This window comes from Anolis carolinensis, unplaced genomic scaffold (assembly GCF_035594765.1).
Source record: "Anolis carolinensis isolate JA03-04 unplaced genomic scaffold, rAnoCar3.1.pri scaffold_12, whole genome shotgun sequence".
Taxonomy (NCBI): domain Eukaryota; kingdom Metazoa; phylum Chordata; class Lepidosauria; order Squamata; family Dactyloidae; genus Anolis; species Anolis carolinensis.
This window is the reverse complement of record NW_026943823.1, coordinates 13,486,516-13,513,605: the sequence shown is the minus strand read 5'-3', so window position 1 is coordinate 13,513,605 and position 27,090 is coordinate 13,486,516. Positions and strand designations below refer to the sequence as shown.

Here is a 27,090-nt window from a genome sequence, read left to right as displayed (position 1 = left end):
AGGTTGAATTTGGGTCGGAGGGTTGATTCAGGCTTGACTCAGGCTTGACATTTTTCCATCTGTGGAATAACCCTAGACTTATCCACGGGTCGTATGGAAATTCATAATATTGGTCCTTGTCTTGCATTGACACAATGGAGAGAGTTGATGAGATCAGTTCTTCTTTGGTGTTCTCCCGGGAGGACTCAGTTCTCACCTTTCACCACTAAGAGATGGTTTCTTTTTTGATACGGGTTTAAGATACAATACCGTGGATAGGTTGACACAGGTCTTTGAGGTCTTCTTTTAAACTGAAGGACAGAATTGTTATTGTGTTGATGTGTTCCTTGATCGGAAAATGTCAGTTGCCATATTGACTTCTTTCTCTTGGAGTCCATATATTCAAAATGGTGACAGATAGGGGATAGCAACAGGATCCCAGCACCCTGAGATCATCATCATCATCATCATTTAATTACTTATTAATCGCCCTCCATCCACGATGCTCTAGGCGATTTACAAGATAAAATTGTAAAGGATAAAAATAAAATAACATGGTTGTCACATGTTCTTTGCGGACACAATTGCTCAGACACTGCCTTGGTCCTCCAGTTGGCCCTATACTTTATGCTCTCTCGTGGCCTCCGTAAGTATATCTCCCATCATTTGCTTGGCATGTGTTGGGAATGCCATACTGCCTCATCTTCCCTCCCACATTCTCAGACTATGGATGCAACTATCTCTGTAGCGCTCAAGTTGTGCGTCGAGGATTTTGTGCACCACTAAATAAGGCAAGGATGTGGCAAATAATAGGAATGTATTGGGACACCCCCCCCCCCAAAAAAATCTGGTGCACAGAATCCCCCATAGGATGATGGCCAGTTGGTAACTCTCCCCATTAACTCTACTTCCTGGACTAATAACCCACAATACGTGGAAAGAATGTTACCTTTTCCTTTATTAAGATGGTAGATTGCCTAGTTTCTTGAAGTTGTGCTTGTTTTGCTTCCGTATTTGTTTCTTTTCCACTTAAATTCTGCCTTTCCCAAAAAACTTCTGAATAGCTGAAGCAATTAAAACCACAGTATTGCCATGGAGTGCAGTTTGCCATATAGTGTGTCATCAGTATTAAAAAAATAAACATTGATTAGAGGTGAATGAATTTAATTCAGTGTATCCTGGAGCCAAAGAAGTAAAACAGCTGCAGATTCCAGCAGTTGTTGGTTTTGCTTACATTCATCTTGGGATAAAAAAGGAGATTATATTTTCATCTTGGGATAAAAAAGGAGATTATATTTTAATCCTCTGTTAAACTTTTAAACAGCTTTTTTGCTGTTGGATTCAGATGGTTTATAAATGTGTACACTTCAGGGGTTTTTTAAAAAAAAGATCTTGGTTAATAAGGCTTTCTCTTGGCTGTACTTGCAAAGGAAATCCATGCACTGAAATAGATATTTTGGTCTATCCTAAAATCTTCCTTGCTTCTGTGGTCTTGTTGCCAAAGTTTGTGCTAAAGTTAGGTGTTGCCTGTTTTGGTGGACAGGAAGATACATTAGCAAATGTATTTGGGGGAAACTAATGCTTATATTATGCACCATGCATGCAGCAACACTGCTGTCATTGTGCCCAGGGACTTAGTGCCAGGGTTTTGTCTGGACCTGGACCATTTGTGCTTGTGATTGTGGGCTGCCTCCCAGAAAAGCTTGCGCTTCCATGCGTTCTAGAGCATCTCCCATGACATTGAACAAAAGTAGGTCACTGGTACAATTTATGGAATTTGTCGTGAAACATTAACGATGGAAACGCTCGTATCGCCTTCAACGCTACAGGGATAAAGTGCCGCATTGTGAGGAAGCCTTGGGAGCATCTGGAACTCCTTAGCAGCATTCGGCTTTCCAGGTCTTTTCTTTCTTTCCTTACTTGCCCTCAGCTTTTTTAAACCCAGCGATCGGAGGAGAAGGGTCCCTTACGCAAATATTCAAAATTATGATCCTCAGAACAATCAGGCTGGAAGAAGGAAAAATACTTCCTTAAATGCCAGATTCAGAATTCTTTACTGTTATGAGACAGAAATAATGTTTTGGTAGAGTTCAGAAACAAAATAAAATAAGACAGTAAATGAAATGTTAGACATTAGGAGATGTAAAATATCACTGTTCAAAGTGGTGGTCCCTGGAGAACTTCCAGGAAAGAAATGTAGCCAGAGAGCTTACATGTCACACTAGTCCCTTGCTTAATGGGGAAAATATTAGGAATTGTCCAGATCTGATAGCTTGAGAAACACTAGTGTAGATGCTGCAAGGGACTCCAAAATCTCTCCTCCACATTAGAAACTCTTAAACAGATTGAGTAGTAATCTGTTGGGATGAACTGGTGGGATGTTTGACCTCCATACCTGTAATACGTTTATTATGGCCTTGGTCTTCAAGAAATGCCATTTCCTGACATGTCATTGTGCAGACTGTTGAGTATATAAGGCAGTTAGTGTCTGTTGGGTGTCAAGTTAGGTAAAAATTCTCAGTGCTTCCCCATGAAAGCAGTTCTAAGGGAGAAGACCTAGTTTGCAAAGGGTTATGCTACCAACATGGTTTTCGCAGTTAATCTCTTCGATGCAAAGTGATATTCTAGGCTTAGTTGGCCATGCCTTTGGATTCAGCCCCAAGGCAACCCTGTGCAGGTCGTCATCCATCCATGTATATTAGTGCATGTGTGGACCCGTCTCAGAGCATCTCAATAAAATCCTCTGCTCCTTCTTCCATTTTCAACCAGAGTAATTTATGTGAATCAGAATGTGGCACTGTAGCTACTAACACTTTACTTCCATTGGAGGCCCACTAGCATAGATATTTTTTTAAAAGAAAACATAATATTGAGGAAATGCATCCACATGTGCCTTTCAACTGTTCAAGCTGTACTTCATTTTGGGAAACTGTGCTAAACGGCTTGAGTTGACTTAAGACATACCTACAACGATACTTGACACATGATAACCTCTTCTAGATATAAACTATCTTGTGCTTGTATCTCTTGGCTGTTCCATCTCTGCTTTCCAAATGCTTTCAAAACCTTGTCCAATGAGTAAATATTTGTGCTAATTAAAGATTCTCCTCAATTGAAATCTAAATGTTCACAGATTCACTCTGTATACATTAAAATGTTAGGCAACTGAACAACAAACAATAGAAATAAAACTGGGTGTGCTTTCAGTTAAAAACATTTTTATCTCCCATTTTTCTCAACTGACATCCCTATCTTTGTGCTCCAGCGAGTTACTGCAGCAAAGCCATTGCCACTCCTTCAATGTTCTGTTTTCCAATACCAGACTTAGATGCGGTTTATCCTGACCTTCAGAAACATCCCTCCTTAAATTATCGATGTTTACGGATTATAGATGGATAGTAAAGAATACCGTCAAGGCGTTTGTTACCATTCCTCTCGGCTTGTTGTGTTTGCTGTTGTAAATAGATGATTGGAAAAGTAAATAGAACATGTTTGATGTTTGGATCTTTTGTTTCAGCCACATACTTTGCTTATGTGGATTTCAAACATGGATAAAGGAAGGCAATATCCTTGATAAGACTGGGGCTAACTCATATCGAGTTTACCCTTAATGTATCTTTTGTTGTTATTCAAACAGTACTTTGTGGCATTAGCTTAGCTTCCAAGACTGGACAACATTTGGTGCCTTTAGTTAGCTGACACCAAAGAACAGAACGTCTTTTGCAGTCATCATGGAGTTCTGTCGCTGAAATCTTGAGACATTGGGTCAACCCCCCTGAGTTTGCCAAGACCCCATAAATCTTTTTTGGCTCATCCTGTCCCCAATCTTTGAAAATTGAGTAAAAAGAGGGAAAGAAGGCTGGATGAGAGCAGGTGTTGGAGCAGAAGGAAGGAACATCCACTCTTCTCTTTCTCTACAGAGAATTAGTTGGCCAGACAGTCTGGACTTGTTGCTTGTGCCGTTGTTTGCTAATGAGGATCAAAGCTGGGATATTCTTGTCTCCAGTTCAGCACAGTGAAATGTGTCTTGCATCCTGGCCCTGGTCTTTTAGAAAGTAGAAGAAGAAGCTGAAAAGGCACTGGCCAACACACATTTTGGTGCCTCAAGTGTTAGCCCTGTTTCTGGGTATATTGGATTCCAAAAATGGCACCTGTTTTCCCCTATCGGATCTAGTTTTTGAGATACAGACCATTTGCCATATACCCAAAGTCATTATCTTCTTACCTATAGGAAATCATGATAATCATATCTGAGAAACTGGAGCTGATACGATCTCTCTAATGCAATCTTCTGAATCAGCACCCCAGGAGAACCCCAGGAATGGGCCTAAAAAAACGGCACCAAGAAAAATATTTTTGTTAGGCTATGTTATGTATCCTTATTTCACTTGTCCTTGTTTCTTCTTTTCACCAAACCCTTAGGGGGCAAGAAATGTGTGTTCGCTGTTGTTATTTTAGCACCAGTGTTCTCATCAATGCTTGCATTGTTCCTCGAAAGGTGTTTTTAATGATATAGCTAGCATTTACCAAGCTGCATTGGAGTCCCAGAAAAGGGGGGGGGGGAGGGATCGTTTGGGTCATTGTCAGGAATTTTGGTTCACAATCCCCCCTTTTTTTGTTTCCTTTGATGCAGCCCACTCTTCGTAACGTGGAAGATTGGCCGAGAGAAACGATTACGTGGATGTATAGGTACCTTTTCTGCCATGAACCTGCATTCAGGACTCAGGGAGTACACGCTTACTAGGTAAGATTGGGATTTTTTGTTTGTTTGTTTGTTTGCTAAACTCAACTTTTTAATAAAATCTATGCTGCTACTGATGTTGTTGGCTTGTTAACCCAGAACGTTGTCATTGGATTTGTATTGTGTCCTAAAATTCTCTGTGACTTTTGAACAGTTGAACCTTCTTGACAGTGTTTTTTCTCCAAAAAGACAGATAAGAGTGAGAGGGTTTTTTTATTTTTGAGAAGGACAAACATAGGTGGGAAAACATCAGTGTTTGCATATGTTGGAGAAACACAATCAAATTTCTAAAACAGCAGGTATTCTTACCTCTTTTCCGGCAGGTGCCTCCTGTCAGCGGCAATTAATATAATCCTACACATTTCCATTCCATGTTATTATTCAGCTCCACCTTGTTCTTGCGTGGGAAGCCACTGGACTAGGAAGGTAAGTAATAAGAACCTTTTGCTTTGGTGGCACCAAGGCTGAATCATCTTGGCCTTTTTTCCCTTTTCAGTGTGCACACGAAGTCTTATACTTAGCCTTGCTTTGAATTATGGGTATATTTTTCATTTCATGAAAAGTGAGTGTAACCAGATGCATGGGAAAGCTGACCAGGCTGTTGATAATCACGAAATATGTTGTGAATTTAAGTTCTACAAATAGACTATGCATTGTCAGGAAGCAAAGTGATATCTGAAAGACTTTTTTTTAAGAAAGGAAGGACAGTAAAGGACGGACCAGTGATGTGGCCTTTCATGAGGCATCTTAATAATACTGTTGCAATGCTGGCTTGGTCCAAGTATAGAAGAATTCGCTGTTGTCGTTGTTGTTGTTGTTGTTGTTGCTTGCCTTTAAGTCATTATGACTCACAACAACCCTTAGGTGACCCTATTACGAAGTTTTCTTTGTGAAACTTGTTCAGAGGGAGTTTGCTTTCCTCTGAGGCTGAGAGGATATGACTTGCCCAGAGTCACTCAGTGGGTTTCCGTGGCTGATCAGGGATTCGAGCCCAGAATTCCAGTCTAACACTCAGACCACAGGTTCTCGGCTTGAAAATTAAATAGATGGAATAGTGAACAAAGAAATAAATTCTGTAGTTTAGCACATATCCCTGTGAATGTTGCTGTTGAAGATTAAATGTGCTACTACCGGATTCTGTGCAAATACCTTTAACTCCTTGTGTAGAAGATGTATTCAGGGTTTCATTTCTCATAAAAGAATGGATAGTGCCCTAGTAATTTGCAGTTTTGAGCAGCAAAGATACCCTCCTCTTGCTAATGAGCCTTTTCACCTGCTCACTTCATTAAACAGAACTAATATTTGTGATCCCCCCCCCCCCCAGGACACTTTCAACCCCACTGAGTTGATTGAACCCACAAGTTACGTTGAGAGAAAATACACGGCTCCATACTCATGTTATTGTGGTGTATCATTGCTTAGCCAGATTCTGATTCCTCTTATATTTTTTTAAAACTGTCCTGCAGTTTTCCAATTCATAAACAGCTTGTTTCATAGCATTCATTTTGCATCAGCTTTCCTATGTTTTCATCAGCTCTCCTATGCCGGTGTGCCTGTGCCTTCCAGTTGCCTGTTGACTTGTGGTAACACCATATATTTCATAGGTTTTATCAGGCAGTTTTTCCTATCCTTTCCTCTGAAATATAGCTCATATCACCTGGGATTTGTTGGTGGTCTCCCATTCAAGTACTAAATAGGGCTGACCCTACTTAGATTCTAGGATCATACACAATCTCATGTTTTTAGGGTATTTAAGCCCCAAAGTATGTGACTTCAAGTCATCTGTCGACTTATGTTGACCCCATAAATTTCAGGGCTTTCCTAGGCTAAGAATACTCAGTGGCAGTTTTGATAGTTTCTTTCTCTGAAATGGCACTTACAGCACCTGGTATTTGTTGGGAATCCCACATCCAAGTACAAACCAGCATTGACCTCACATAGATTGCAAGATTAAGCAGAATCTGGTACCTTTCTGACATTTAAAACTTGAGCTGAATAGGGTTTTTACATTTAGAACCAGCCCTTTGAGTTATTCCTGGAGTAGCTGGAGCCAAATGGTGTTCCCTGGACGTTAGCAGTGAAATCTTTGAAGGGTAAGAAAAAAGGGTACTTCTTGATGAATATCCTTGACAACGTAATGACTCATCTCCCTCACTTCCACCCACAAAGGGATCTGAGTCCACAAAGAGCAATGAATAATTGGAATTGGCCTCTCTGGTAACCCTGAGTTTGCTCCACAGGCATCCAGGGCAATCCATTGCTCCTTTCCACTTCTCAAAGGACATAGATCGAAGAGCTCCTCTGTCCTTGTTTTGATCATCTTTGTTCTCTCTGAGTGTCTCCCTTTCTTGAGGCTCATCCAGTCCGTTTCGCAAACCTCTGCTTTTCAAAGAGGTTCTTACTCTTTATAAACCCGTCTGACTCTGGTCTCATATTAGCTGGTGCTGAATGTTTTTATTTTCAGTCATATGAATTTGAGTCTTAGTTAACAAGCCATCTCTCACCTAGTTGGCTGAAAGGGATGAGAATACCTACTGTTATGTGTCAAATGCATTTATTGATGTGGGTAATTTTATAAGTACTGTTTTCTCTGCTTTGCGAGTGTGTGATGACGCACTGGTAGGAGGAAGAGAAGGAAGAACATATTTCAAAAGCATAGTGAAACATGAATTATGTTTTGCACAACACTAGAGTGCCTCTCCAGATCCAATGTGCGATTTGAGTAAATCAGTTGAATGTCTGAAGTAAAAAAATCTAGATTATGAAAAACAAATTGCCTTGTGTTTTACAGCTTCTTCGGGAATTTACTGACCTTGGAAGCAGTTTACTACGTCATTTCAGAACAGGTTGACAAACTATTTTCACATATTGTTGAACGGTTGTTATTAAGGTTCTTCCTCTCTGTCTAACTTGTTTAGAATTGTTGTTTTGTGTATCACGATACACCAGTCCTATCCCCCCTCCAAGGGTTGGTCAAAACAATTGATCCCTCTCTGACCAAAACCTCACTCTTTTCTTTTCCCCAGCCAGTTTGGCGCTGCCTGACCATCATTTTCCAAGGACTTCTTAGAAGTGTAGTATCTGGGACTCTGTATTGAAAAAGTAATTCATTAACAGTGCATTATTAGCTTAGGTACCCAGCGATCACTGGTAGGATTTAGAGTGCTCTCTGGATGTGGGAGAACTACAAACCCCAACAGGGAGGGTCAATTCCCCCCAACCTTACCAGTATTTAAAATGGCTCTTTATGGATCTGTGTGCCAAATTTGTTCCAGTTCCATTGCTGGAGGTAGTCACAATGCTCTCTGGATGTGGGAGCCATCTTGAAAAATACATAGACACAAACATAGGTAGATACATAGATACAAACATGCATATACATATTGGCTTTTATTTATATAGATATGGGGCTCTTACTGTATTGAAAAAAGTGTTGAAAAAAGTGTGTTATTACTCTGTAGAGTCTATAAGGTTTAGACAACAAGGAAATTTAATATTATGTTAAAAGTAAACAAATGCCAAAAACAAATAAATTCAATTTAAGAAATCCAGTATTTGGTAGGGCACATGGGAAAAATAGATTTTCATGGGACTGCATCAAATCCCTAAATTGAAAATTAGCAGCTTGCATTTTTTTGGGCAGAGCAGCAAGGAGTGTAAGAGTTGGGAGGAGCAGGGAAAGGAAGTGTGACACATTCTGTATTAAAATCCCCTTAATCCCTTGTTTCTGAATCACTATTGAAGGACATTCAACCTTAGAGCCAGAAATCACACTGAGTCAAGTTATTTCCTTTTTTGTAGCTTTTGCTGTTTGAACCTGATATCAAAGGATGCTGATCATTATTTATTTGGTGCCCTAGGCTTCTGTCAAAATTCGTTGAAGTTTTGTTCCTTTGCCTAGGTAGCAGCATCCAAAGGGTTCTTCTCAAATTGTTTTTGCTGTGTGCCATTTAAGTCATTTCTGACCTCTGACACCCTTAAGGTGAACCTATCATGGTTTTCTTGCTAAGATTTCTTCAGAAGAGGTTTGCCTTTGCCTTCCTTTGTGGCTGAAAGAATGTGGCTTGCAAATGAATTGGTTTCCTTTCTGTCCACCTTCTTCATTGTCCAGCCCAGCTAAAGAAATCATATAAGATCTGCTGCCCAATTTTGATAGCATCATTTCCAGAGCTAGTTTTTTTCCCTTGTCTCCTTTTGCTGAAAATCAGATTTTCTCCCTGTCCATTGATGATGCATTTATGGGAAGACTGCCTCCGGATAAATATTGGCACAATCCAGTTCTGCCCTGTGGTGTGCAAGAAATTGAGATTCAAATTAGGCTGAATGTTTTCCCTGAAATGAACAGGCTGTACTGTTAGTCTTTCTTTTTTATTTAAATCTTGTACCATGCAATAAATTGTAGAGCTGATCGTGTTTCTTTTCTGACATGCCGTCAACACTGGCCATACGCATACGTTTGCAGATCAGCATGTACCAAAAAAAAGTAGTGTACATAACAACTGACAAACTTGTAGAAGTTGACCTGGGAATCTTTGGACACGAATGAAACTAGGCTCGAAGGTGGCAGACTTACATCACACATAAATCACATCTGTATATTTTAGGTAAGAGGAGGGGATGTATAGAATAAAAGGGGTTATGCAAACGGAAAGTTGTATTTGACACTTTCCCAGGCTGGATTTCATCAGTATCTCATTTGCGGTTGAGGGAAACCCCAAGTGCATACTGAAGTCTTGGATAGAGGAGGATTTTCTGCTCTTAAAAGCTGCTTCCATTCCTCTCTGCTGCTTGTTCATACATGACCGGGCAGACCTACATCTCACAAAACAGCTGTGTTGCTCCAGCTCTATTGTAACTGGTGCAAGTGGTGCCAGCTCCCTGTCTGGAGGCCACAGAAGGGGAATGGAGTCACCAAGAGGAAGTTACCCATTGTCTCAGCTGAATTTCCAGTAAATGCGAGTCAGGGCTGACCCCACTGCAAGGCAAAGTGAAATAGTTGCTTCAGATCACAGATGCTGGAAGTAGAGAAATATATGTGCCACTCATCCTTTCCTCTGCCCTGCCACAACAATGTATATGTCTGAATATATCTGTAGAATATTACAAAACACAATCACATCCCTGAAAAGACAGAAGAAATAAACAGTTTTTCATTACATTCTTGTATGTTTTAGGGTTCTTTTTGTGTCGGGAGTGACTTGAGAAACTGCAAGTCACTTCTGGTGTGGGAGAACTGGCCGTCTGCAAAGACATTGCTCAAGGGACGCCTGGATGTTTTTGATGTTTTTACCATCCTTGTGAGAGGCTTCTCTCAGGTCTCCGCATGGAGCTGGAGCTGGAGTACGTTTTGGTATATCCTATTCTCTTGTCCCTTCCATTTCCATACTTATATCTACTACTTACATCAACCAGTTTACCCCCCCCCCCCCCACACACACACACACCCTCCGGGAACAGTTGTATCCTTTTTTTCTTTTCCTTTTTCTTTTTTAATTTTATTTACAATTTTCAAAAAACAATACAGTAAAAGTGGGGAAATAATACTTTGTATAGTAAAGTAGGAAAAGAAGGAAAAAGAGGGGGAGACAGGGGGGAAATTAAAAAAAATGGAGGAAAAGAAAAAAGAGAGAGGGGGGGAGGGTAATGTTTAACTTCCATTCATTTTTTACGCAAATATTTTCTCTTCTTTAAACCTGTTTCTTTTATATTCCAAATGGAATTCTTTTGTTTGATCTCCTTCTGTTCTTCATTTTTTCTCTTTTAATACTCTTTCTTACCTATCACAATTAGTTTAGTCCTTGCATATAGTCTTCATAGTATTTCCAATCCGTTAGTCTTATTTGTTTACCTGTGACTTTCTTTAATAAGAAAGTTAATTTATCCATATCTTTTATTTCTGAAACTTTTTCCAGCCATTGTTCCTTTGATGGGGTTTCTTTTTGTCTCCATATTTTGGCATAGACCATTCTAGCCCCTGTTGTAAGGTATGTGAATAAGATGTCCTGGTTTTTGTTTAAATTCATATCTGGATTTGTCATGCCTAATAGGTAAAACTCTGGTTTCTTTTCAAATTTTATTTTTAGGATCTTCTGGGATGTTTCATGAATCATACTCCAATATTTTCTTGCTTGTTTGCAGGACCACCACATGTGGTAAAAACTGCCTTCGTGCTGATGCCATTTCTAGCATTTGTTTTCCGAATTTTTATACATAATACCAATCTCTTTGGGGGTCATGTACCACCTATGCATCATTTTTAGCCAGTTTTCTTTTAAGTCAGATGCATAGGTATAGTTTAGTTTTATGTTCCAAATTTCTTCCCATTCCTTGAGTTTTATATTTCTTCCAATGTTCGCAGACCATTTAATCATGCACTTCTTTATGAGTTCCGTCTCCGTTGACCATTCTAAGAGTTTATTATATATTCTGGTTATCTCTTTTTTCTCTAATTTTATCAGTTTTTCCCAAAAGTCGTCTTTTTCATTGAATCCATTCTTTTTATCTTTATTATATATTTCTTGTAATTGGTGGTATTGTAGCCATGTAAAGTTCGTATACTTGTTTGCTAGTTCCTCTTGCGACCTCAGTTGTAGCATATCATTTCTCTTAATTAGTATCTCTTTGTAGGTGGGATATGTTTATTTTCAATATTATTTTAAATAATCGATCATGGAGATAGTCTGTTGTAATTCCTTATATTTTCCTTTGACTCTAACTATCAGAGTTTTCCATTTCGAATCCCATTTGTTATTGAGACAACCATTCATGCATTTGATTCTTCTCCCAGAAATATAGTCTCAAAACATAACATAACTATTTTTTTATTTTCCATTTTCCTTGCTCTTTCCAACCCAGGGCAATCATTGCTTGGGTAGCTTCTATCATATACTTTACAGTATCCGTCCATTTTTTATTGCTACCTTTAATTTCTAGGTACTATCTGATTGCTAACGGTGGAGAGATTTTCAGCTCTCAATTTGGAAGGGGCCCTGTTTTGTTCTGCAAGATGTCTTGGGCCAGACCTGCTGTCAGTGCACCGTGTCCAGCCTGAACAGGAGAGACTGGATGCACCCTTCCTTCATGCAACAGCCCACCTTGGCTTTTCTTCTTTTTCTTCTTTAATCACTTACTCAGCCTGAAGAATTATCAGTCATTTTGAATGAGCAGGATTCAACCTCTGCTCTTGGATCAATCAAGTTACTGTGCACTTGGCTGTCTATAAAGACTTTCTTGGTGCAATAAGGCATTTTCTGATGGGTAGCTGACCCATCCTGTTGGATCAGTCATCTTGCCATAGCCTATAAAAACCTTGGCCAGAAGATCTTCCTGCAACTTCAGCACGTTGTTTTTGTTGTTATTTACCCACCTCTCCGTACTAAAGTCCAGGAGAGGTGGGGAGAAAATGGATTGCTCCTGGGATAATAATGTCAACAGTAGGATGTTTCCTGCCTTGGGTCTATTTAAAAGGTGGCCACTGCTCCCCTCACATCACCTGTCTATTAACTCTCTTGAAATCAGGTTAAAATTCAATATGAAAAACAAATTTTGCTCCCATAAACCCCCATGTACCTTAAAAGCCTGACAGAATCCCATAAAATTGTCTCCAAATTTACTGAAAGTGAAAACAAGCAACACCAGGAACACTTGTTTTTGGTAGCTTCTCACTCCCTTCTTTACATATCAGCTTTCTTTTCATAATCTGGAAGGCCATGGTAATCAAGCAAATCCTCTTTCTCAAATTGACTACTTTATGGAGAGCAGCATTCCTCTTAATATTATGAAATGAAAGAAACCCTCGACTTGGCTGCCCTTTGGATGAAGCTAAGGTTTTATTATTGCTGCTGGGAAAATATTGATGGCCAGCATGACAAGAATTCTCCTACCGCCTGTTATTGGCTAGAATCTGACTATGGAAAAATCAATGCATGTGAACACGTGCACGCAGGCGCTCCCTAGATCAGGGACTATCTTCATAATATTTCTTCTTCCCATAATAGTGCAAGGAACAGGTGATCCTCTTCTGAATGCTCAGTTTTGGACCAAAGAACAAACATTCAAAGGATGTCCCATTAGAAGCAATGCCAGAGCACCTCTCCGCCTGTCCCCTGAAATCTTTCCACGGAAATCTTTTCTAATCTTTCCTTATCAAGAAGCCCTGTGTGTAAGGCTATTTAAGAGCATTTGGAGGAAACGGTTTCTTTTGGCATATGCATCTACCCTCAAAGGTCTAGGGGCACAGGGGCTATGGAGTCTCCTAGCATCTACAAAGTAAACCCTTTGTCCATCTCCTTACAAATGAGAACAGCATCCTTAAGCCAGGAAACATAGAGACACCAGCCGTGTTATGAGATGCAAGTTTTTGCAGATCATCTGATCAGTACAACGTGTGTGATGCTTATCGGGAACAGATCGAGCTGTGCTTATGGATCATTAAGCTTGGCACAAAACTCTGCAGTTGCCTTCCTGGACTGAGTGTTCATCAGGGCTGGAAGCAAAGACCTGCCAAGACCATACCTTGTTGGACATACTTAGACCCTTGCATGTTCAAATGTTTTCTGATGATGCTCTGGTGGGGATATCTTCCAGCATGGCCGATTCATATTTTTATTTGCTTCTTAGACATAAAGGATTGATACCAGGAAATAGACCGAAACCACAGAGTGTATTCTAGATAATAGCAAGATTCAAACTGTCAGCTTCCTGATTTACCACTCCACCTTTCAACACAGTGCTGTAACCGCAGTGCGGTTGGTCATAATGAGAATCCATTGGGGTTTGTTGTTGTTGTTGTTGTTGTTTTTGTTTTTTGTTTTTTGATGTGTCCAAAAATGGGACTAGCTTTCATGTATGAGCTCCCCCTGGAACAAGTTTTTAGCCGCTTGCTGTTCAGTTCTTCAAGCGTGACAAATGTGCATTGCGTGGGCTATAAAAAGGAAGGGTGTGGGGTAACAACTTTAAAACAGGGTCGGGAAGCCCTGGCTCGTGCATCTATTCTTGGCCTCTGCACTGACTCACAGCCGTCTGTTCACAAAAATGTAATGCCGGACCTGCCTTCTCTGGCTCTTCCCATTCGCAATAAGTACATTTACGGCACTTACTTGGTTACAGAAACCTTGGCTGGTTGTACAAGTTTTCATTGGCTGATGGCTCAATTAGTTATTTCTGCTTTGGAGGGAGGGCGCAGAGTGGATTGATTACTAATAAAAGTACCATATGGGGCACAGTCATCTTCTGAAAGCCATAGTTCTTGACCTTTGTTCTGCGAGATGTTTTGGGCTTTAAGTCCCAGCTTTGCTGAGCATTTATCAAAGAACTGAGAGTGCTGTAGAATCCTAAGAGTTGTAGTTTGCTAAGCACTCATTGGCAGAGAAGAGTGAAGACTGTGTGTAATTCCATAGTGTTGTGCCATTGCAGTTAAAGTGGTCTTAGACTACATTTGTTCTGGAGTGTAGATGCACCCCTTTTTCTTTACATCTCTGAGCCATTGGATCAATCAATCAACCTCCCTCCACTTCCTCCCTTTAAAACCGGATGTTAACTATTCTTGCCAGTGCTCCACCTCTCTGATGCTCCTTGACATCTTTTGGAATTGCTTTTTCTTGTTGGTCATATTTCAGCCCCCAGATTGTTTTCCCAATTTAGCTACCTGTGGTTGTTGTGTTTTTTTAAATAGTCCTGCCTGCATTTCATTTCAGATATGCCGTCTTTAGGCTCTTTGGAGATGTTTTTGTTTTCTGTTTTGGACATCCCACATCTAAAATTAGGTTAGGAACATGTAGCAATGTCTGCTTTTGTTCTTGCATTGTTCAGGCTGTGTTTTTGAGCGCTTAACACACGTACCTCCCTCACACTGTTGCCGGTGGTTTGCTAGGTTTTAAAAATAAACTCCCAGTCATCTTCACACATGCACATAATATTGCAGGGCTGCCTGCGGTTAGTAATGATAGTAGGAGACATGACCAGCCCCACTGTGTCCTTCCTTTGGGGAGGTGTCCCCATGCCACTCTCCCCACACCTCTGTAGGCGTTTGATAAAACTTGGATTTTATCCCCAATGAAAGGCTGGTGCTTGTTTTCATTCCTTTGCCAGTAGTGTGATGTCTGTGATGTCACTTCATATGGTTGGTCGCTTGATCTATCCATCTGTCTTCCTGTCAAAGTATGTACAGTAGAGTCTCACTTATCCATTATTCACTTATCCAACATTCTGGATTATCCAATGCAGTCTGCCTTTTAGTAGTCAATGTTTTCAATACATTGTGATGTTTTTGGTGCTAAATTCGTAAATACAGTAATTACTACATAGCATTACTGCATATTGAACTACTTTTTCTATCAAATTTGTTGTGTAACATGATGTTTTGGTGCTTAATTTGTAAAATCATAACCTAATTTGATGTTTAATAGGCTTTTCCTTAATGCCTCCTTATTATCTAACATATTCGCTTATCCAACGTTCTGCCGACCCGTTTATGTTGGATAAGTGAGACTCTACTGTACTTTTCATTTCTTGAGCCCGGATCAAGCAGAGTTAGGCATAGATTCAAAGATCACTCTTAATGCAGTGAATAAAAAAACAAAGTTAGAGGTTCTTATCCTCTCCTGATGACCACAGCAGAAATGGAAGAAGGCATGTGAACATTAGGCAAATATAAATAATAATACAAAATGATACTTTCATACTCCAAGATTTTTTTATACCTTTCCTCCATTCACCCGATTGCTGGTAAAGGATTCTGGAAATCTTGGGCTTTGTGCTCCATCTTTTATGGCTTTTTAGTTATGTCCAAGATGGAAGTTGTCCTCATGTGACATTATGTTGTTGTTGTTGTTGTTTTCCAATGTACCAGTTCCAGTGCCCATCTGTTGGTTGTTCTGAAGCCCAGAATTTTAATATTGAGTGACTAAAGCAATACTTTTGGCTTTTCTCCTTTCATTTGGAAATTGTTGAGGACAGAAAAGGTTTAAAGCAGTTTTTGGCATTGTTGCTAATGAGAGTAAAGTTTAAAATTGCTTGTGTTTGGACCCAAAACTAGCATGGGAGTGTGTAATCAGTGGATCCGCAAAGTATATTCATGGAGAACATCTTGTATCACATTAAGGTAGCATAAGATAGCATAAGGTAGCATTTATAATCCCAATACTGTTTAACTTTGTAAGAATCACTTTGTGTGGCAAAGAAGCCAAATAATTATTGTAAGGCTGTTTATGGATATGACAAAAGTAACTTAAATATTTAGCGTGGGCGTATTTGTAGAGAAGGAGAAACGCAAATGATCATGCCCCACATTCGTATTAGTTTTGTGGATTTGAATAGTCAAAGATTTAATTAATAATATGTTCTTTAGAGATGTCTAAGTCCTCCAGGGTGACCCTGTGGTCAGCTTTCTTTAGTCATGTTGGGTGACTGAGATATTTCTATAGAAAAAACACATCTTGAAGAATCTCCAAGTCCTCAAGTGCAGTTCTCTGGTCAGCTTCAATCAGAAATTGACCATAGAAAGATTCAGAAATTCCTAGAGTTGCTTAGCCTTAGTAAAAAAAAAAAAAAAGCAATGTCTTTATTTGTGGTTTTTCACTATCATGGGGGCCCTGTGCTCCATTGGGAAATAGATACACCTCACTCATTGGGTGGGTTTACTACAGTTGGCCTTAATATTGGATTTTAGCTGCAGCATTGAGGTTGTGGCATCATAGCTGTAGGCAATAATGGAATCTGTGCAGGCAAATGGTCCACGGAAAAACGCTCTTCACACTGCAACGTTCATCGAAAGGGAGTGTTCTCTGCAGGAAGAACAGGGCTCTCTGCATCTCTTTTGCCAGCCCTCCCACACTCTCCTCATGAAACAACCTTTGCAGACTATTAACGTGTGTGGGCCTTATTTCTCAGTCTGAGATATACGTAGACATCTGTTTCCTATTACTTCATGAAAAAAAGAACAAAAATCATTAATACAGGGAGGAAAACAATCTGGTAATGATATTTCCAGAAGTACATTCTGCTTGAATCCAATGACATGCATTACAAATGTGCTTTAAAATTGTATTAGTCTGGTTTAGCAAAGGGAAAATACTAGTACCTTAAAGGCTGGCACATTTTATTTGTGGGGAATAAACCACTTCAACAAATGCAGATGTATTCTTATATATCTAGATAAATGCATTTATTTATATTGAAACTATATGGTTGGCCCTCTGTATCGACAGATTCTGCACCTATGGTTGAAACCTGTGTTCAAGTTCAAAACTGTTTTAATATGTTTAAATTGCTAAATATGTGTTTAGATTTTTAATATGTGGAACCGGATTCCGGGTGGATGCCATGGAGGCAGGACGGGTGCCCTGAAACTCTCGGGATGCCACCATCCAAGCGGTCGGGTAGAGCCTGAAGGCTCCCTCTATCAGACAGAATCCTGAGTCTGATAGACTGCTAAACCCACAGGACTCCGCCAATAGTCCTAGCGCCCCTTGCCCCTCAAGGGTAAGGGTCTACGGACCCGGCAAAAGGAGTTCCACAGGCAAGCAGACCGCGAGGAATGTGACTCGGACTCGTCCGACTGACTGCCTACCTATCCACTTTCAAACATCAAGAAGATGCTTATTATGAGTGAGTAAATTTCATACGAAGTGAATCTGCTTTACTGGTTGAATACCCCTCCACGGTTTGGATGTAATTAAATATTCAAAGGTTGGAAGAGGAGAGAAAGGAGTTAATGCGGACGGAGGGACTCTACACTAATCCAGGCCTCTTAAATACGAAAGAATGACCAATGAACTTTTAAAACACCAAGACGAAAGAGAAAGAAAGTGGATTGTATTTCTAAAGGGGAAAAGAGAAGAGACTAAAGAGGGAGGGGAGGTGCAACGGAGCCGACATCTTGAACTCCCCATTACAGATCATTGGAACTCTTACTGACCTTGACTACGGAATTGTGCCTACTATCCTCCTTTCTTTAAACAAATAAGAAGGCGAAGTGTGCAGGCTTGTGCTTGGTCCAAATAGCGCGTGGCAACAACAGGAAACAGGTACAGGAAGAAAGAAGGAATGATAGCGACGGGAAGACGTGAGGTAGAGGGACACTGATAGAGGCCCATAGACTATGACACTATAGCCTACGTGAAACAGAAAGGCTCATAGAACTACAAACCTTACAAAGTAAAGAGACCCTGACATGCAGGATGGGGAGACAAAGACCGAGAGAGAGAAATAATACAGATAGAGAGTCGGATTGACAATCGAGTGAAGTGCGAGGAGCAACGGTGTGGTTGAAGCGGCGAGGATTGGCAGACATGGTGATCGCAACAGGGATACCAGAAGTGAAGAAAAGCGAAGAGAGAACGGAGGACAGAGGATCAGCGGGCAGAAAACGCAAGTTGACTGAGATTAGGCCACTGACAGCAAGTAGAAGGAGGGGTGCCTTAGAGAAAGAAGGTTTTTTTTTAAAAAAAATTAATATAATCCCTGAGGGAAACTTGGTTTTGAAACCTAGCAGAGGAAAGGCAGCTAGGCAAAGGGGAGAGAGTTGCAAGGGGCCATTTGAATTAATATCTGTCATCACTTACATTTGGAGATTAGGGACTTCCCTCTACGCATTTAGACAACGATATATCCAAGCCACAAAATTTACAACTAATTAATTATTAAATTAAATTAATTTTTACCATCCCACAAGGATGGTAAAAACATCCGGGCATCCCCCTGGGCAACGTCCTTGCAGACGGCCAATTCTCTCACTTCAGAAGTGACTCAAGTTGCTCCTGACACGGGGAAAAAAATCAATGAATTATCAAACTAATTCAGACAAGCAAAATATTAAATATTATATATATATATATACTCTCAGCAATTAAATAATCATAATTTCCAAATCATAATTAATTTTCCATTATCATAATTAATTTCCAAAATTAATTGAATATCAAGAGAATATCAACTTCCTCTTTTGGGCATATCAATTCCAACTAAGCTGATAAATTTTAAGTAATAATGGTAGCCTCTAAGGTAAAGGAAGAAGCCAAGATACAACAGCAGAGACAATCCCTGGCAGAAAATTTGGGTCTCAAAGATATAATGAGAGAAATAATGAAACTATCTGAAAGCCAGAACATGTTTCAGGAACAAATGTTGAATGTGAGAAGGGAAATGACAGATGAATTTAGTAATATCAAAAAAAAATTTGATTTAGTTCAACAAGAGATAAAAAGAGGCAAACAAAAAATAGAGCAGACCCAAGATGAATTGCAAGTGAGAATGAATGAACTAGAGTCTCTGAGCACAAAATTGGAAGCTAGACAAGAAAGAATAGAACAGAAAGAATCAGAATTTCAGCTGAGATTTAGAAATATACAAGAGGAAGTAAATGAGAATCTAAAGAAGATTATAAACAAAATTACAGCTGAAATGACATAACGCACGGAGGAAGAGATAGCTGAGAACATTGAAAAAACGTACAGAATTATGACAAATTATTTGAGAAAACACAAAGTGGCAAGGGACATCATTGTCCATTTCGCAAGAAGAAATTTGAGGGAAGAAATACTGAGGAGCAATAGTAACAATCCTCAGTACTATAAGGGTTGCAAAATATCCATTCTTAAAGAACATCCAGCCTCTACTCTGATGAAGAGAAGGAAATACAACTTTTTAGCTGAAAAACTAAGGAAAAGAGAAATCCGCTTCTGATGGGAGAAGAGAGATATTGTACAAGGAAGAGAGATATTGGATTACCTCCGAGGATAAGGCCAAGGCATTTTATGAGAGGTTGATAAGGGATCAAGAAAGTGAGAAGTCACCAGATGATGAAGACTAGAGAGAGAAGAAGCGAGCCAGATTTCTGTCACAGACCCTTATAAATAAGAATATGCCTCAACCGGACATGGAAATAAATAAATCATGGTATATAAAATATTAAATAAAGATACATTATGCAACTCAAGTGTTGGATTAATAATGCTAATGGGTTAAATTCCCAAAATAAGAGGAGAAAACTATTTAATTAAATTAAAAGAGGGAAGTACGATATTGTGACGCTCCAGGAAATGTACATTTGTCAAAAATTTAATCCAAAAAAACACTGGGAAAGAATTTTACTCTTCAGCTAACGAAAAAAAATGAGGAGTAGTAATTTATACCAACTTGAGACTTAGCTTTCAGGCACCAAGAGGGGCGAATGATTGGGATCACTATAAAACAGAATAACCAGATTACATTATTTTGTAACATATATGCCCCAAATGGTACTAAAACATCTTTTGTAAAGGATCTAAGAGAAAAAAACACTGAGCCAACATTTTGACAATTTGATAATTGTTGGAGATTTTAATGGGGTATTGGACCCACAGCTAAACAAATCCCAAAATCAGAAAAATAGGACAGGGAATAGGACGAGCCAGCTTCCCAAACAATTTGTAAACTTAAAGGAAGAATTTGATTTAATTGACATTTGGAGAACAACACATAAAAAAGACAAAGATTTCACCTTTTTTCCAGATAGACATCCGTCGTGATCAAGGATTGATATGGTATGGGCTACGAACTCTATATCAACAAAAGTATCTAAAATTAAAATTTTGCCCAGAAGTATTTCTGACCATTGCCTGATTGAATTTACATCAGATGAGGTGAGAAATAAGTTTAAATGGAGATTTAATGAGAATATGTTAAAATCCGAAGAGGACATTAAAAAAAACAGGGAAATCCTAAAGGAGTACTTCCACCTGAACTCGGCTCAGGAGACCTCGATCCAAACAATATGGGATGCGAATAAAGCTGTTATGCGAGGCCACCTGATCCAGCAGAATGCCAGAAAAAACAAGCTTAAGAGAGAAAAGTATGATAAAGTTTTGGAACATATAACTAAACTAGAAGTAGGCCTAAAAGAGAACCCCTCAGACAAGAAACTTAAGCAAGACTTGAATTTCTGGTTAACCCAGAAATATTACTTAGAAACGGAACAAACAGCCAAACAACTGAAGTTTATCAAACAATATAATTTTCAGAACGCAAACAAACCAGGCCGATGGATATCCAGGAAAATTAGAAAAAAGAAACAAGCACAGTTTATTACAGAAATCGAGTCAAGAGGGAAAAATCTATACAAATGACCAGGACATACTGAAACAATTCTTTAAATTTTACAAGAAATTATATACTAAGGACATAATAAAAAAGAGAATATTATGTCATTTCTAAATAGGCAGTATCTTCAAAAAAAATAACCGAGCAACAAAGGGAGATATTAAATAAAGAGATTACAGTAGAGGAAATTTTAAAAGGTCATAAGGGCGATGGACTCATACAAGGCCCCAGGCCCAGATGGATTTTCGGCTGGTTATTACAAGATTATGATTGATGAAATAACGCCACACCTCCACAAAATTATGAATGCGATACTACATAGGCAAAAGCCCCTGACTCTTGGCAAAAGGCCACTATTACAATGGGACCTGGTACAATGACAAGACCCCAAAGATGTGAGGAATTATAGGCCAATTTCGCTCCTTAATGTGGACTACAAAATATTTGCAAACATATTAGCAGGAAGACTCAATTTTTTAAAAAAATGATTGGATAAAGGAAGAACAGGTGGGCTTTCTTCCCCATCATCAGATTAGAGACAACGTTAGAATGATCCTAAATGTAATGGAGTATTATGAAAAAAATAAGAAGAATTAGTTCTGTTAAATTTGGATGCAGAAAAAGCATTTGACAATCTAAACTGGGACTTCATAAAATTACTATTAAAAGAATTGGATTTCGGATTTCAGTTTACGAATGCCATAGAGGCAATATATGATCAGCAGGAGGCAAAGGTAACAATTAATTTGCAAGATTCAGAAGCATTTAATATAGGCAAGGGGACTAGACAGGGATGCCCATTGTCCCTATTGCTTTTTATTATGTCGTTAGAAATCTTGCTAAATGGGGTTAGACGAGATTCTAGGCTCATGGGTTTAAAAATAAAGAACGAAGAATTCAAAATAAGAGCCTATGCCAATGATGTGATTTGCATTATTAGCAATCCATTAGAAAACATAACAAATTGTATTGATAAAATAGAAGAGTACAACAAACTGGCAGGTCTAAAATTAAACAAAAGGAAATCTGTGGCTTTGACTAAAAATATGTCAAAAGAGAAAAAAGAAGAATTATCCAAACTTACTGGACTTCAGGTGGTTGACAAAATTCAATATCTAGGTCTAACAATAACAGGCAAAAATTCCCAATTGATGAAAAATAATTGTGAGTTAAAATGGAAAGAAGTGGAGAAGGATTTGGACAATTGGAAGCATCTGAAACTATCTCTACTTGGCAGAATTTCAATTATTAAAATGAATGTGTTACCCAAACTGCTCTACTTATTCCAGTCTCTTCCAGTCATTAGGAATCTAAGTACTTTTAATATTTGGCACAAAGATATCTCTAAATTTATTTGACAAAGCAAAAAGCCAAGGATAAAACGGGTGAATCTAATAGACGGGGAAAAAAGAGGTGGATTTGGCCTACCGAACTTACGACTATACTATGAAGCTGCAGGTCTAAGCTGGATTAGAGACTGGATGACTCTAAAAAGGCGAAATATCTTAACATTGGAGGGCTTTGACTTATGGAGGGGGTGGCATGCCTATACATGGTATGACAAGTCAAAGATAGAAAGAAATTTCTCTAACCATTTTATTCGAGGTGGCCTAATAAAAATTTGGGACAGGTATAAATCAAAATTTTACACGCAAACTCCTTTATGGGTATCTCCTTTGGAAGCTTTCCAAAGGAGAGAACTGGTATGGCAAACCTGGCCTACTTATGACAATCTATTAATAAAACAAAAAGGGAAATTTGAATTAAAGGAGGAAAAAGACATTAAACTTATGTTTCCGAAGTGTTCCTGGTTCCATTACAGACAGACATGTGATTTCTTCAGGAAAGATAAAGAGATAGGTTTCGCAGACAGAAATGGCTTTTGGGACAATGTAATGAAGACTGATCAAAAACTGATTACGAAATTATACAAAAAATTATTAGAGTGGGCTACAGTAAAAGATCAGATAAAGGAGTGCATCGCGAAATGGGCTCGGAATGTGGGACACCAGATCCAATTAAAAAGTTGGAAGAAGGTTTGGAATCAGGGCCTTAGATACACATATTCATATGACATGCGAGAGAACTGGTTAAAAATGCAATATAGGTGGTGTATTACCCCTTACAAAATTTCTAATTACTATAAGAATACATTTAACAAATGTTGGAAGAATACATCTAACAAATGACATCATACCAACCTGAGAGCCAGGAAGATAGTTCCATCTTGTCTCCTGCCATAGCAACATGCTATGCTAATTTTATATACATATATGTATATAATTTGTAATAATTTATAAATATATAATATATTGTATATACATATAATATTGATAATAATATAATATTATACAATATTATACTTCTAATAATACAATATAATAATATTAATTGTATATTATATATTAAATGTAATATTACTAATAATATTACCATGTAATGATATAGTACAATATAGTAATTTAATGCTTATATTGTGCTATGCTAATAATATATTGTATGTTCATTTGATTGGTAAGCCGCTCTGAGTCCCCTTCGGGGTAAGAAGAGCGGGATATAAGTAAATAAATAAATAAATAAGTGCGAACATCAGACAGCCACTTTCTTTCACTTATGGTGGACTTGTCCAAAAGCCCAACTCTGTTGGAAAGACATAAATGAAGCTATACAATTCTCAACATAAGGATTCAAAGAGAACCTGAATATTTTTTACTGGGAATGTTGGACAGTGAACACGATAAAAATAAAGAGATCCTGTTTAATTATTTGGTCACGGCTGCGAGGATAACATATGCCAGGACTTGGAGACAAAATGAGATCCCAAAAAAGGAGGATTGGCTGAACAAAATCATGGAGGCGATGAATATGGATAGACTTACTTATTGGTTATCTCCAAACCAAGGTCTACCAAAGAAAGAAACCAACTGGGACCTGATAAAGAACTATTAAAACAAATGAAATTTGATCCTATCTGCTGAACAGATACAATCTTAGAGACTAAAGAGGACGAAGGGGATGTGGTGTTTTACCGATATGTACGAATACTTAAGAAAGATTTTGAAGAATCAGTTAAAGTAAGATGGAAATCAACACATTTTTATTTTTACAATTTTTTTATTTTTTTTTATTTCTCTTTTTTGCTTTTTCTTCTTCCTCTTATCTCATTTCCTACTTTCTATTAACAATAAGTGTTCTCCCACTCTCGCTGTGAAATTATTTTCTAACATATATTCTTTTTCTTTTTTTAAATGTTAAACCCTCAATAAAGATATTTTTTTTAAAAAAAGATTTTAATATGTGTATTTGTAACAGTTATAAATGTATATTCTGAATTTCTTTGCCTGCAGCTTTGAGGTTCTGTGATATAAGGCTGGATATAAATATTTTAAAATATGAAAATAAATATTGTAAATAGAAATCAAATTAATGACTTTGAAAGAAGAATTCATTGGACCAAATGCTTATCCCTAGGAACAAGTGTACATTATACAATTAAGATATGTCTTCTCTGTTCTTTTGGTTTGTGGCATTTCCAATAATATATTTCCAAATTCTTTCATATATTCTGCATTAACCTTCATTTCTATGTTTTTCTGGATTCTCCAGTTAAAGCTGTGTTGTTTCATAGAGTATTCTCAAAGGAATATGGTGCATTTGCTGAGTAGCTCAGGTTTATTGACTTTTTTTTCCTGCTACAATAAGTCTTATGCTGGAGATATTTCCGTTGCGTTATTGTGCTCTCTTTGAGCGTCCTAAGATGTTCACTTTCATTTTGATAAAAGCCTTCTAATAATAATAGTAGTAATCATCATCATCATCTGATAATAATAATAATAATAATAATAATAATAATAATAATAATAATAATAATAATAATAATAATTGACAAAATTGAAGGAAAAGCTGATAAGAAGACCTGGCTATGGCTCACGAGTGGGACCCTGAAGAAGGAGACAGAAGGCCTGATCCTTGCATCCCGGGAGCAAGCCATCAGAGCAAAGGCAATTAAGGCCAAGATCGAAAAATCAGCTGATGACCCAAAATGCAGACTGTGCAAGGAAACTGACGAAACCATTGATCATATCCTCAGCTGCTGTAAGAAAATTGCACAGACAGACTACAAACAGAGGCACAACTATGTGGCCCAAATGATTCATTGGAACTTATGCCTCAAGGACCACCTCCCAGCAGCAAAGAACTGGTGGGATCACAAACCTGCAAAAGTATTGGAAAATAAGCACGCAAAGATACTGTGGGACTTCCGAATCCAAACTGACAAAGTTCTGGAACACAACACACCAGACATCACAGTAGCATTGACGAAAAACAACAGGAAAAACTCAGCCGCTATCAGGACCTCAAGATTGAACTTCAAAGACTCTGGCAGAAACCAGTGCAGGTGGTCTCGGTGGTGATGGGCACATTGGGTGCCGTGCCAAAAGATCTCAGCCGGCATTTGGAAACAATAGACATTGACAAAATTACGATCTGCCAACTGCAAAAGGCCACCCTACTGGGATCTGATGCCAACATTTATTTACTTACTTTATTTCTAACCCGCCTTTCTCCCCATGCAGACTCGAGGCGGCTCACAATTACATTACACAACCAATACATTTAAATAGAGCAAATTCAGACATGAAAAACCATTAAATATTGTGTCAAGCATAGACATTAAAACACAGTTATAACCCCCCTTTCTCTCCATAGGGACTCCAGGTAGTTAACAACCTACACAATCTAATAACAATTTTAAACAAAACAAATGCAGACATTTAAAAAATAAATATTAATGTGTGGATAAATAACACATTGTCTTGGCAGCCTCTGATTCAAAGGATTGCCAGACCTCAGAGTCAACTTGTTGGCAAATAACCACAATAAAGGTCAACTGAATGGTCTCAGCTCACTTGTTCCCACGAAGACTCATCTGTGTAACTTATTTCTATGTCCCTTTTGTGTCTCCACAGTGCCCTTAAAGATAGTCGCTTCCCCCCAATGACGAGGGATGAGTTGCCACGGCTTTTCTGCTCAGTGTCTCTGCTTACTAATTTTGAAGATGTCTGTGATTACTTAGATTGGGAGGTAAGTCATATCTGGCCCTTTCTTGTAAAGGAATTGTTGACTTCGTTTGGCACCCATTTTGTCATTGTCCTCATTAAAATAGTTCTTCATGCCTTCAAAGGTCATTCATCTTCAACAAGAGAAGTGTGCAAGGAAAGTGCTTAAAGACCATTAGGTCAAAGTAAAGAGCTCTGTGTAGCCAGCCCATTTAACCTCCAACCCTGCAAAACACACACACAAAAATGGATTTATCTTGTCTGCTAGTCTGGACTCTCCTCCCTGCATTTCATATTGTATAAACAAGTGACCTTAAGGATATGTGTATAAGATGTATATGAAACATAAAGGGATTTTTAAGTTTGTTTCTCATCTCTAACATATCTTATTATGTTCCTATATGAAAAATCCAAACCTCTTCTGGTCCGAGGTATTTCTGAGAAAGGAGACTCAACCTGTGTCTGAACTGTGCCACTTCATATGGTGTGTGTCTTACGATGCTATACTCCTTGCACTCTCCAAAAAATATGTACATAAAAATATGTTTAAAAGTATTCTAGCTGAACTGGACACATTAAAAGCATTTCATTCATTCATGCCTCTGCACAGGCTTACTGTTTTAGTGAGAGGTATGCCTCCCTCAACTGTGTGAAGCTAATGTGATTATTTTTGTTCCTGGCTATGAATATCATTTCCTAATTGGTTCTATCATTAAAACATGAAAAAGTTTATTAAACTGCAAAAACTTTGTTTCTGCTGGAGGGACATCCTGCAGCACATTTTGCTATAGCTTTTCAATGAATATCTCAGACAATCTCAACCAATTCAACATAGTTTGTGGCAGCCTCAAAAACAAAGTTTCTGGAGTATAATAACTACTTTCTACGTTGGCACTGCACAATTAAACAGGAAATGACACTTTCAAACCAGGAACAGAATTTTTTTCAAATGTTGCTACATAGTGCAATGTAATTTGGATAGCCTAAGCCTTCTGACTAAGTGCTAATTTTATCTCGAAATGTCAGAAATTCAGGTGGAGACTGAAGTTATGTAAATGTGTCTATAATGGGAACAAGGTCCCCATCCCTCCCTTCTAGAACTTCTGCTGGCTGTTTCTGTTTTCCAAAAATAGAGATTTATTATACATTACAGCTTTCAGTTATTAATACTTATACATATTGAAGGCCATGAATGGGCTGCTCTATGAGAACATAACCTCCTACTTACAGCAC

At 38.4% G+C, this 27,090-nt stretch overlaps 1 protein-coding gene across 3 annotated transcripts in view; it reads left to right on the top strand.

Annotated features, from left to right (window-relative positions):
• The window catches only part of ammecr1 (AMMECR nuclear protein 1), a 100,477-nt gene that overhangs the window by 61,000 nt on the left and 12,387 nt on the right, over positions 1–27,090 (top strand). For 2 of the 3 annotated variants that reach the window (XR_010001073.1, XM_062964001.1), the window contains exons 3-4: positions 4,613–4,723; positions 25,768–25,882. Coding sequence is in view for 2 of the 3 variants with exons in the window: in XM_062964001.1 (XP_062820071.1) it covers positions 4,613–4,723; positions 25,768–25,882 (226 nt within the window). In the remaining variant the exon portion in view is untranslated. Of the gene's footprint in view, positions 1–4,612; positions 4,724–5,043; positions 5,147–7,511; positions 9,879–25,767; positions 25,883–27,090 lie in introns of those variants that run through there. The other variant, XM_062964002.1, reaches the window with a different exon arrangement.